General features: G+C 34.5%; 1 protein-coding gene across 3 annotated transcripts in view; it reads left to right on the forward strand.

The window, feature by feature from the left end:
• Positions 1-13287, forward strand: part of CSMD3 (CUB and Sushi multiple domains 3) — a 748293-nt gene that overhangs the window by 655276 nt on the left and 79730 nt on the right. For 2 of the 3 annotated variants that reach the window (XM_050890742.1, XM_050890744.1), the window contains 4 exons: positions 226-372; positions 2933-3121; positions 9698-9883; positions 11225-11419. In XM_050890742.1, coding sequence (XP_050746699.1) covers positions 226-372; positions 2933-3121; positions 9698-9883; positions 11225-11419 — 717 coding nt within the window. The remainder of the gene's footprint in view (positions 1-225; positions 373-2932; positions 3122-9697; positions 9884-11224; positions 11420-13287) is intronic. The other variant, XM_050890743.1, reaches the window with a different exon arrangement.

Genomic DNA, 13287 nt, shown 5'->3' on the forward strand with positions numbered 1-13287 from the left:
GTTGTGCTAAAAAGAACTGTTGGATTACTATGTTTCAAAATTGTACTGCAGTAATTATGTTTAGAAATAATTTTGTTTCTGAACAAATATGTACTCTTTAGTGTATAACATGTAATGTCATCTTCCATTTTTAATTCAGATTAATTGTATGCATATAATATATTGTATGTTATTTTAAACTTTGTAACTCCCCCCGCCCTTCTTTTTTTTCTTCCTTTTATCAAGGACCAAATAGTCATAGCCCATTGCTCATTTCTCTCAGTGGGGACTATTCATCTTCTCTAAATATAACCAGCAATGGCCATGAAGTATTTCTCCGGTGGTCAGCAGATCATGGCACCAATAAAAAAGGTTTCAGGATAAGATATATAGGTATGTAAATCAGACTTTCTTTAATGTGTATAAAATTTCAATATGGAACATATTTATTTATGTGAAAAAGGTAATGTGAGCTATATTTTGTAACATTAGTTGTCCAGACTGAAAGGAAATCCAATCTGTTTTGTATATGAACCTGATAATACTGATTTTATGAGGAAAAAAAAACCCACACACCCTAAGTAGGATGTATAAAACACGTGTGCTCTGTAGAGATTTAAGCAAATGTTTCACAGGACTTTAAAATGGCATAAGCCAGTACTAAAGATGAAAGAAGCAGCTTCCCCCTCTTTCCTCCCATCAATTATTTGCACTCATGTGCCTCTGTTTTTCATACTGGATCTTTATGTAAGTCATCATTAACGCTTTTGGTGGGACAGAGGAAGAGGCAGCAACAAGGCAGGAGTGAGCAGCTATAAGGTGGAAAAATGTGAGACACTGAAAGACTGAACTCTTTAATTTAAGGTTCTACAGAAGCAGCAAACCGTATTTGAAGCGATCAATTAGTATGTCAAAAAAGCCAACATTGTGTGTGTTATTAATTAAAATGAACATATTTATGAATAGTGTGTGAAGATAATACTTAACAAAGATTGATTTTTATACAATTGTTTTTCTAGAATTATTATATAATATCCATTTTTACAGGATAATAATATTCATTAATCAAGCCTAAAGTAGATCTGTTGCAATTTACAGCAATTACACAAAATCTATATTTGATTTTTTTTATCATGACTGAGGACATGAAATACAGAGAATGAAAAGTACTGGGGATAGTATCTGTAGATATTAGAGAAGTTATTGGCATAAAACAATTTCACTTTACAAAGTGGAGAAAGCAATAGAGAATAAATATAAAATTCTTCTTTCTCTCTGTTTTTTTGTTTTTCCTCACTCAATTTTTGGCTATTTCACTGTTGCAGAAAAATAATTGGGCTTACAACAGTCTGTAAAGCGTCATCTTTCCCTTTAGGAAAGGACAGTTTTCTCAGAGGTGAAATGTTTGTAGTATAGCTAGATAAAATTCACTGTTGGCTAGACACAAAATACTATAAGGTACCTATTTTTATTGCCTGTAGTACCTGTTGGGTCTGTTAAATGAGAAAAAAGAGAAAGTTCTTAAAACTCTTTCCCTACTGGCAGCGAGACAACTATTGAGAAGTAGACAGGAAATATTTACTAGTGATCTGTATCACTGATAAAATACCACTATATTTTCTTATATACTAAAGAAGTAGAGGTGTCTGTATCTCTGGTTCTTCCAAGAGTATAAGGCAGGAGGAATTTAGTGTAAGGAAGAAAATATTTTCATAGTATGTGCTCTGAGAGATATGGCAGTGCTTCTCATTCTGTTGCTTGCTTTAATAAAGAGTAAACAGCCACATGACTCCATCCTGATCAGAGGAAGCCTTTGCCTGAGAAAACCATTGACCTGAAGGAAGTCATAGGACTTCCTTCATGGGCTTAAACAGCAAGTGAAGCAGCACTTTTCTATTTGCCTGAGAAAATAGATACCAAGTTACCAACATTTCTTCAAACATGAAGGAAGTACTTGGAAACAAAACTTCCAACTTAATTTTCTTTCCTACAAAATGGGAAAATGGCCATCTAGGCTAACCAGTCTTGGCTCATCCCTGAACCAAAAGTATCAGAGATCAAGTTAAATTCTTAAAAAAACAACATTTATCTTACACTGGCTACCAGGTTGTAAGTCCCTTCTGATCCACTTCTTTGGCAAAGCAGCCAAAACCAACTGACTTTGTACTCATAAACTTAATGAACAAGGGAGTTAAAAGAAATATAAGCATAATGACAGTATTATAAGTAAGTAATCTTTAATGTCAGAGACACTTAAAGTAGATAAATCCTTTCAGATTATAACAACTACATGTCTTAAAGACCTTTTTGCTCTCGTAAAGATTTCTGATTTTTTTTTCATAGTATCTAAATAAGACTTCTGTAGGACTTTTTGTGTTCTAAATGAATCACACACAAAAAAAACAGATTCAGTGTTTTTGCCATGGATTTATGGTGACACTCATAAATATGATTAAAATCTATTTTAGATTTGCTAGTTCGCTTCAGTTCATTGTGTCACAGAACTTGAAAGAAGTAACTTATTTAGGAACAGAAGGAAAAGGTTATTTGAAAAGAATTAAGTGCAGTATACCCTTGATATCTCCTTCTTAAAAAAAAATTGTATACTACTGAAATTTATACAAGTGCAATAAATTTCATAATGAACTAAAATTCTGTAGCTTACTTGGTTTAAAAAAGAAGATGGGGAAAAAAAACAGTTATAGAAGTGAGCTATTACTGTATTTCCTTTGAGGCTACTAAAACCTGAGGCATTTATAAAGCCTTATTCTTTCACCTTTATACTTAGTGAAACTGCTTGATGCATGCATGATCAGGATACAAAATACAACAACTTTTAGTGACATTTTCTCAGCTTGTTATCAGATGTTCACTGAATTCAACAAGAATTTGTCAAGAATTGTTATCTGGATTCTAAATGCATCTTTTATTTATTCAATATTTATGTTTAAAGCTCTCTATTGTAGTACTCCAGAATCCCCTCCACATGGTTTCATTGTCAGTCAGACAGGCGGACAGCTCAACAGTATGGTTCGCTGGGCTTGCGATCGAGGTTTTCGGCTTGTTGGGAAAAGTACTGCTGTATGCAGGAAGTCTCCATATGGTTATTACTCATGGGATGTTCCAGTCCCAGCTTGTCAAGGTAAATTCTTTCATTATAAAATAATACACACTAAGAAACTTTCTTTTTCCTTTTCTAATGTAAGCCATCAGTTTTCTGACTTAAAATGAAAGCAGGTAATCATTTAATGGTCATGCCTCTGTACCAAAATTTTTCTACTTAGTAAAACTTACAAAAACAAATTTTTTTTAAGAAACAGTATTTCAACAGAATTTGCTAAGACTGGCAGATACTAAAAATTATATACATCACTGTGAGGGAAAAAACCCCCACAAATTTAAAATATAAAATTATTCAAAAAGTTCATCTAAAACCAAATATTTAGTAAAGTTCATTTATCATGATCCAAGAACTATATAAAAAACAGAAAGACCTGAAACTTGCTACATTTCCAAGAACAGGAAACTGGACCAAAAAAGCATTGCCTATGATGCCATTCTAATCTTTTGCAGTTTAAATCGAAATTTAAAAGATAATTCATTGGGTTAACTGTATGTTTAGTTTCTTCTGCCTTATAAAAGCAAAGCATGTTCTACTTAAAAAGGAAAAGGAAATGGTTATTTAATACCCATCACAATTGTATTCTAATTCTTCCTTTCCTGAAAAGAATGTTATTGTTCTGATAACTTACCTATGTCACTCTTCAGTGAACTATTAGAACAATTTTTTTTCATGAAAATTTGCAGATGTGTTTATTCAAAATGTGTACATTTTGTTCCTGTTGACCAGTGGAGAGAAATGCTATAGGAATGTTCCATGTTAATTTCCCACAGGGTTTTTTTTGACAAAAAGTCTTTGAATTGTATATTTCTAAAACAAAACTACTTAACTTTTGTCAAAGGTGAAACAATCTCAGTTTCAAAGCTTTTTGATAAATTTCTATCAATATATAAAAAGTGTGCCTGTAATTAAAAAACTGAAAGTCCTCAAAAAAAAAAAAAAAAAGTAGAGGCAGGGCATTTGCTACATATCATTCTTTAGCTTTTTCTCCTCATCAGTTATCTAAGGACTGCCTTCATGACAGTTATTTGTAGAACTTGATCAGACTGTTAATTAGATGTATCAAACAATGTGGAATGAAAAATAAACCAACAAACAACTTACCAAATTCAGATAGCAGATAATTATTCTCAACATACTGAGTAGAGTTCAGTAATGGAAATAGTTGCAATACTCAGATAATACTTTAGGACAAGTGGAGTTAAGTGCTTAGTAATCTCATGGTATCTGATCAAGTACAAAGACTGTTGGTACCAACTGTTAGGGTATTGAAAATTATTTAATGTATGTATTAATTGAATAACAGTTAATTATAATTATGCATTTAATGAGGGCTAGGTTTGACACATGGTATGAACTTTATTCGATTCTTCTAGCAAGTCCTTGTGCATAGAAAGTAGTTTGTGGCCATGACATGTAGCTGCAACTCACAACAGCAAACTCTTCAGATTCAACCTAAAGACACTTTATGACTGCAAAACCCCTCAGGAATAAGCTGCTTCCGTACATCAGTCATACATCTAAGCTTCCCGTTGTTTTGGTGAGGTGAAAATTATCCCCCATACCCGGATGATACAGAAGATTTATGATACGATCTCCTGTATCAAAAGATTGAGAACACCATCAGTAAGCATCCCTCATGTTCTTTCACAGAGGATATTTACAAGACACAAGGGCTTTACCATTCCCCCTACTACTGAGCAGTACAGCTTCACCACAAAGTAGTCCTAACTCTTTTAAGTATGGGCTAGTGGTTTTTAGAACTTCATGATATAGACAATGAGCATTGTTTTAACAACTATTATAATTGTCAGTCAGAATTTACCAACTATTTTACCAGGTGATATCAGATGACAATGTCACAGTCTTACCCTCTACTTCACATTCTTTATCATTTCTAGCATAACTAGCAAAGCCATTTTAATCAGTTCTTTCACACAGCTGAATGTAGGATTGCCACAGATGACAATTTAACACAGCAAAAAATATTATGGTTTTGGTTTTTTTTTACACGGCAGTGCAAGTTAAAAAAAAAATAAAAATTGCAGTTTCTTTAAAAACAATGCATCTCATTTTAATCTATTTGTTTTCTGTCTCCTAATTGAGGATTACCAGTCAAATTACAGAAGTAGTTACTGGCATCATCCTATCAGAAATGAGAAATCTAAGGCCTCAAAATTTATGAATTCTTTAATGATACCTCTACAATCAGCACAGCTAGTGTTTTGTAGTGGTTTGTGGATTTTTCTAGCAATACTAAGTCCATTTCTTGGCAAACATTTTTTATTGCCTGCAGAATATTTCATGACTGTATTTAAACTAATGCTTTCTCTTTACATTTTTCATTTTGTATCTGTACAATTATTATCACTTCTGAATCCTTTCCTGTAACTAATGAATGTCAGTAGCCTGTTCTACTACAGCTTTTTTTTCCAAGTTCATTAGTAATGTTAGAGCAATTTTTAATGTTCTCATTCTTATACCTATATGAATAGAAATCTTGATCTCTGAACCTCTAAATAGATAATACCAGCTGTTCTTCAAATCACTTGCACTACAGGACTGACAGAACCTCAAAAATCCAGATACACGCTTTAACCTTGGATGAAACCTTTTTTACATTCTTTATAGAACTAAACGTATCTCAGTAGAAGAGACTCAATGCAGTAGTAAAGAATGAAAAAGAAATGCCTCAAGCCAGACTTCAGCAATTACCTGAAACCTGTTTCCAAGCTAATACACAAGCACCCTTCCTCTGTCATGAAAAGAAGTAAAAGGAAACCACTTCAAAATCTAATATTATATTAGTATAATGGTAACAGTAATACAAATTAATTACAAATTTTAACTGTTCTAACTTTTAGATATTAACTGCTCTTTTTATATAGACATGCATTAAATGAATCGTAATGTGAAAGTGTTGTCATCCATGTATCCATCTCAGTTTTAGTGATATTAAGCCTCTGATCACAAGTCATTAAAAGATTCCCATGGTTAACTAAATTATGAGGTCTGATTATGATAAACTTTTGAAAGAATGAATATGTTTACAATGATCTATCTGAATACAAGAATTAACATGAATTCATATGAATGGTTGAATATTTACAACTGATCGTAGATCTCAAAAGATTCAAAGTGTTTTAAAACATTTGTTCTTCTCCCAGTTATTTTTTACATTTTAATTTTTTATCCCAGAATTACATGATCCTTGGTTTTAATTACGAAATATTTCTTTTGCAAATAAACATTGTCTCACACAGGCCTCATCAGAAATCAGTATTAATATCTACAATATCGTATATGGGTAACAGGCAAATGCTTTTACAGGAATTCTAGGTAGATTTAAAACATGACACTGTATCAAGTTTAAAAACACTATATAAAGTTTAAAACATAACACTATATCAAGAAGAATTCTCTAGCTCAGTAATCTAAATTGTCTGTTACAGCAGACATAAGTGTTGCATAACTGGTGATTGTTATGCAAATTATACTAAAGCATTTAAAAAAAAAAAAAAAGCAAATACCAAGAATACCTGGTTAGGTATGACACCTGATGAGTTATGATTTTCTCAGAAATTAAATCACAATATGGTTTGAGATAGTCATATTCATATACATTAGAACAATTAATATAGCTATGTATAAGATAAAGAAGTCTTGTATTTATTCAAAATAGACTTCTGTTTATTTCCAAACGCATGGCTGTATTGGGACAGGTGTGAAAACTCAATAACTTATTAAATGCCAAAGAAATAGTTGCCATCCTTTAAAGTGATTTGTAAGGCAATCTACAGGAAATTTAGTTTTCATAATTTTTTTTAATTCTTCACAAGTTGAATGTCCAAGTAGTTAAGTTCAGAGGAGTATGTCACTGAATAGTTTCAGTAGTCTCGCCTATGTTTGAAATGCTCCTGGTAAATGTTACCAGCTGTAGACTGATGTCTACACTGACACTCAATTTTTTTTCTCATATCCCTGAGATGGGAAAGGTAGCTACATCTGCTATGTGTTGTTCTTAAGTGAGGCAGAGCAAATCCAAGGATCGGAGGTCCTTTATAGGGTGAATAGTCTGATTTCTGTTTGGGAAATTGTCATCACAGAAACTTTTAATAGTGTCTTAACATTTAATGAAGGGTATTTAAGAACTTCAGCCTGGTCTAATAATAATTTCTGAAATTTCAGATAAGTCTTTAGAATGTGCTGGTGGTCTTTGAGAACTAATAAAGTTAAAGTCTTCCAAGGGCTGTATGTGTATATCTTTGGAATTGGAACAGTTTTCTGAAGTTTGTGAACAAAGAATAGATTTTAATGTTTCAATTGCCATTAGAATTGTGATGTTGATTTGCAATACTGCCGAAGCTGACATATAATGACCAAACATTTCTGTGATAGACCTGATTTTTGTGTGCTTTGGATGTTCCTTATTTGTCATTCTTTTCCTGTCAACTTGTCAGATGTGGTGACAACTTGTCTTGATCTTGTCACATTTTTTCCCTTAACTAAAAGCTAAATTTCTGTGCAAGTTTCCACATATGTAAAATTCAGCTCATAACTGCTGTAAACTAAAAATGGCATTGAGTGATTCCTTGGGAGCTCTGTTGTTCATATAAAAGGCTGTTATCAAGCGTTTGGTGTGCTGGGATGAAACTTGTTTCTTAAAAATTTAAGGTTAAGAGAAGGATATTTTTTTCTTGAATTTATGAAGTCACTAATGGAGATTTTTGAATACTGAAGGAGTAATTAATCTCAACAGTAGATATAAAACATCACAGGTTGTATCTACAAAATATCTGATATATATTTTGCTGATTGCTAATTTGCAGTATGTGAACAAATAGTGCTGTAGCATTTGTTGGTGCTCAGGGTCATAAGCAACAACTATTAACATGTTACTAATCTTTTGCGGGTGGATATCAGTTTTTATACCCTGCTGAATGCTGGCCCTGATGTAAGTGGCAGTGGACTTGGTTCTGGCAACTCCATTATTGTCTGAAACTTCTTTTTACCATTAACATGTGCTTTTGAAGGAAGAGGTTAGCTTGGCCAGTTACGCAGTAAACAGTGTTATTTGCTTATACCTTGGTTATACCAGCTTTTGGTTATCCTCCTCTTTGCACGGATAAGTCTGCCTAATGTTTGCTGCTGTAATCCAAGCTATTGAGGAATTTGAGATATAATAAACACCAACTTGGTCATATGTTTTTATTTTAGTGTCATGGAGGCTCAGTTTCTTTCTTCGGTGATATCAAGTGAAATAGCACAGCTTTGTCAGATGTCTAGTAAGAAGTGGAAGATGGACCTTTTGGTTTAGTTAACATCACTTTTTATCCCTCTGGGATCATGTCCTCATACCTTCTGGAAGATGGAATTCAATGACTCTTTTGGGGCCTTAGTGAAGTGACCTAATCACTGTTTTCTTGTTTTCTTCTAAACGTGTGTTTGTCTCTAGTTGCCAGTAGATATTGTGATAGTCATAAGATATATGTTTTTATAGTTGCCCAGATGAGGTGATGAGCAAATTAATAATAGTTTTCTGTGATCCTTTCAGTACAGTGTGTCCCTTTTTTTTAAATTTACATGTCATATGCAGTTTCTTTTTATGGCAATTCAAGCATATTTTAACATTGATCTTATTACCTCTGTTCTGCAAGTTGTGATAGCATTAGTGCTTTACCTGTGTCTCAGCTGTGATTATTAGCTTTGGTACAGTGCCACACTGTTGTTATATTGCTTATGAATCACATCTGTCTTACGTCAGATCAGCTCACAACAGGGGCAAAAATAGATTACTCTTTTATCAAGTATTTATACATAGTCTGAGAGGCTTAACTTTTCATATCTCTGTGTAGGCAGGATAGGTGGTTTCTTAGGGTTCAAGATTCCACTTCAAACTAAAGTACTTAAGAGTTAAGTGCCTAAGTCCTTTTTTTTTTTGGATCTGACCTGCATTAGATGTATGGTGTTAAAATGTGGGAAAGATTTAATTTTGAATTTATTCCCAAAACAGACAGAGCATTATTTAGAGCTAGATCTTCTCTTGGTACTTTCTTTCTGCTGAACAATTTAAAAAAAAATGAAGTGGCTTACACTTTCATTTGCCAATTTTCAATATTTTCAAAAGGGTATTTTCTTTCTGCTTTGCAGGAGGAAAAATAGAATGTTGAAAGTTAATTTTAGCGCTTTGCCAGAGGTCACACCGTGCATCTGATAGAAGAAACCTGAAGTACAAACTAGATTCCTAATGTCTCAGACCGGTGCTTTACTCATTCAGCCATGCTGATCATATTTTTTCCAGATAGTCTCTATTCCCTCTTCTTTGATTATCTTCTGCATTTTGAATGGATTGCTGCAGAGTTATGAACCATTGTTCTTATTTTTAACCTCCTTCATCAAAAGACAAAAACTTCCTGACATTTACTTCCCTGAAATTTTAAGGGAATTTATTTGTAGGTTTAAAGCACACATTAATGAGTTAAAAAGTCATTTTTATGAATTTAAGACTGTTGATGTTACAATGCATAAACCCTTTGAGATAAGCGGAAGCTTATAGTGAAGAAGATATAAAATAACTATGTCTTTCTCTTTACTCAGCAATATCTTGTGGAATTCCTAAAGCTCCATTAAATGGTGGGATATTAACTACAGATTACTTAGTTGGCACCCGTGTTACTTATTTTTGCAATGATGGATATAGACTATCAGCCAAGGAACTTACTACTGCAGTCTGCCAGCCGGATGGTACCTGGAGCAATCACAATAAAACACCTCGCTGTGTAGGTAAGTAAGTAACATGTAAAAACTCTCTAGTGAGTAAGAACCTGGCTGCACACTTTGTTTATTTATCCAAGGCACGAATCTTCACATTACTTAAACTTTCAGCTTCCAGTTACTTTAATCTATGAATAATTGCTGGTATTGAATTATTGTGAAATACATATTTGAAATGTATGTATCTGAGATATACATTGAAACATTCTGTGACAGCAGAAGAAATATGCTAGAGATTATAGAATACATTCAAACTGATAATTAGTTTACAGCTAAATCAAAGTTAATGGTTGCAGAGGTTTATGCAAAAGCCATCTCTTCAGTGAAAGCTGCACAGTTCATATATTGTTAACAAATCCTATTTACTATCCAGAATTGCAAAGTCTCTGGTACTCTGGGATACTTGTTTGAAACTGCTGCTTATTATTTATATTCAGCCCATCATTATAATCCTACACTGTCTAAACTTGGAAGAACATCACTGAAGAGAAAATGCATGTTCAGTCCTAAAGAGAAGTGGATACCATCAGTTATAAATGGGGTATGAAAACCCAGGTGATTGTAAGACTGATACAGAAATGTCAGAGTGTCTGATGCACATTAAGATTTGGATTATCTCACCCAATGAATTTTGGAAAGGAAAGAAAACATACCCTAGAATAATTTTCAAGGGTTTTCCCTTTTTATTCTCTTTCTTGTTCTTCTAAATTGCATTCCCTCATGCCTTTGCCTCTATCTAAAGAACCAATGCGAATGGAGAGAAAGTAATATTCAGCAAAGATTTTCCTCTGTGCCTTTTGATCATGGAAAAAATTGTTATGCTTGTTAACCTTTTTCTATTAGATTAGAGTTGTAGAACGTTTTTGTTTGTTTTTGGAGGAAGAACACATATAATTAAGACGTGACAAAAAAGCGTAGCTGCCAAAAAACCATCTTGGATATGGATATTACTTTATCTGTCACCAATGTGCAGCCTCTCCAAATGAGTCTTTAAGATTGCATAGAATTTACTTATGAATTCTTATAGAATTCTGATGTCTGATTAAAGTGTCACAGGAGTTCCATGACTATCAAACTACAGTGAATTCAACCATGGTACAGATTGCATACACTATACAGCTATTGCATAGCTCTGCATACACAGTCACTGCTCTGTCTGGGTCATTGATCATTATTAATTAAATGAGAGAACTTGTACCTGTTAATGACAGGCAATTTCAAATACAGCCTTACTCTTCAAATATTATGTCACTGTGTTTAAAATATATTTCTGAATTAATAATGGTACAGATTTTCCTAGTTTGCCTGTAGTAAGCCACAAATAACTATGTGTTTTTGTTATTTTGGAAGTTGTTACATGTCCAAGCATCAATTCTTTTACACTGGAACATGGAAGATGGAGAATAGTGAATGGTTCACATTATGAGTATAAAACAAAAGTAGTTTTCAGCTGTGATCCAGGGTATTATGGTTTGGGACCAGCATCTATCGAGTGTCTTGCTAATGGCACCTGGAGTTGGAGAAATGAGCGTCCTTACTGCCAAAGTGAGTACATGTCGTATCTGCATCTGCTGTACAGACTTCAGATAAACATATTTTATTTGGCTGAATTAGAAATTAACTAATTAAATATTGGAATCAGTTAATTAGAAAAATGTTTCCTGGCTGGAATTCCTGAGTATCCTGAAGGCTATTATTTTCAAATACAATCCATTAGGTTTAGTGACAAGGAAATATCTGTAAGCACACTTCTGGATTTTAAAGGTCCCTAAATCTATAAAGGTACAAATAACTAATAGAGAATATTTTCCTATATATTTTTCTAGGTCAGGAATGCTGTATAGTCTAGAAAAATGCAAAAACTTTGTATCCTGTCTGCACACTTGATAAATAAAATAATCTCTCCTTTCAGCTGGTTACCATATAGTGTTGTTGTGGTTTAGGCCCAGCCGGCAACAAAGCACCATGCAGCCATTCACTCACTCCTCCCCACCGGTGGGATGGGGAGGAGAAAATACAACAAAAAGCTCTTAGGGTCAAGACAAGGACAGGAAGGGGTCACTCACCAATTATGGTCACAGGCAAAAAATAGACTCGACTTTTGGAAAAAAAAAGAAATCAATTTAATTTGTTACCAATCAAATCAGAGCAGGATAATGAGAAATAGAACCATATCTTAAAAACACACCTTCCCCCTACCCCTCCCTTCTCCCCAGGCTCAGCTTTGCTCCCGATTCCTCTACCTCCTCCCCCCAGCAGCGCAAGGGGACAGGGAATGGGGGTTGCAGTCAGTTCATCACATGTTGTTTCTGCCGCTCCTTCCTCCTCGGGGGAGGACTTCTCACACTCTTCCCTTGCTCCCATGTGAGGTCCTTCTCCAATGTGAGTCCTTTCCACGAGCTGCAGTCCTCCACAAACTGCTCCAGCGTGGGCTTTCCCACAGAGTCATGGCCTTCTCCGGGCCCGGCCACCTGCTCCGGCATGGGGACCTCCACAGGCTGCAGGGGAATCTCTGCTCTGGCGCACCTCCTCCCTCCTCTTCTTCACTGACCTCGGTATCTGCATGGTTGTTTCTCTCACATCCCACCCATCTCTTCACTGTAGCTCTTCTTTCTCTCCCCCTCAGCAGTCTTTTCCCCTTCTTAAATATGCTATCCCAGAGGCGCTACCACCGTCGCTGATGGGCTCGGCCTTGGCCAGATGCAGGTCCAAGGTGGAGCCGGGGAAGCTTCTAGCAGCTTCTGACAGGAGCCACCCCTGTAGCCCCTCCCCCACAAGTCCACATCATTCCTACCATTAGCTGGTATCCCGATAACCTGCAATAGCTTCTTTTCAAAAAATAAGTAATGAATATTCAGATACTTTAAACAAGCTAAATGTGTGGCTACAGTTATGGTCCCCTCCCCCACCCCTGTGAAAAGCAGGTTTCTTTATGTATTTAAATTTAGACATCTGTTTCTCAAAATTGTTTGGTTTTGGGTATACTTTGAAGCCCCGAAATTCTTCTTCTTTGTGAAACATTACATGACATACACTCTGATAGAATGGGATATGACTGTGGTTTTGGTGCATGTAGCTAAACTGTGTGTTTCTGCACATATGTGTATAAATCCACACGTATCTAAAAAACAGAAAAAAAAGGTATAGGTAAGCCAGATAACTGTGTGTTAGAATATATTTAGAATTTAATGAGAATATATTTGAAACTAATAAAAAAAGGGCCTGAAAGATGCAATTCTGAAGACAGATTAATTATATTGGAAATTAACCTTAATTTTGAGTTCTTTATAACCTGCTAGAAATTTCATTTATAATTTAGAGGATTTTTAAAACTTAATTGCAATATTTCACCTCTGCTAGAGTTAAAAATATTGTGTATATGTCTGTATCTATATGTCTCTCTGTGTATATAG

Source organism: Gymnogyps californianus, chromosome 2 (genome assembly GCF_018139145.2).
Source record: "Gymnogyps californianus isolate 813 chromosome 2, ASM1813914v2, whole genome shotgun sequence".
NCBI classification, from domain to species: Eukaryota; Metazoa; Chordata; class Aves; order Accipitriformes; family Cathartidae; genus Gymnogyps; species Gymnogyps californianus.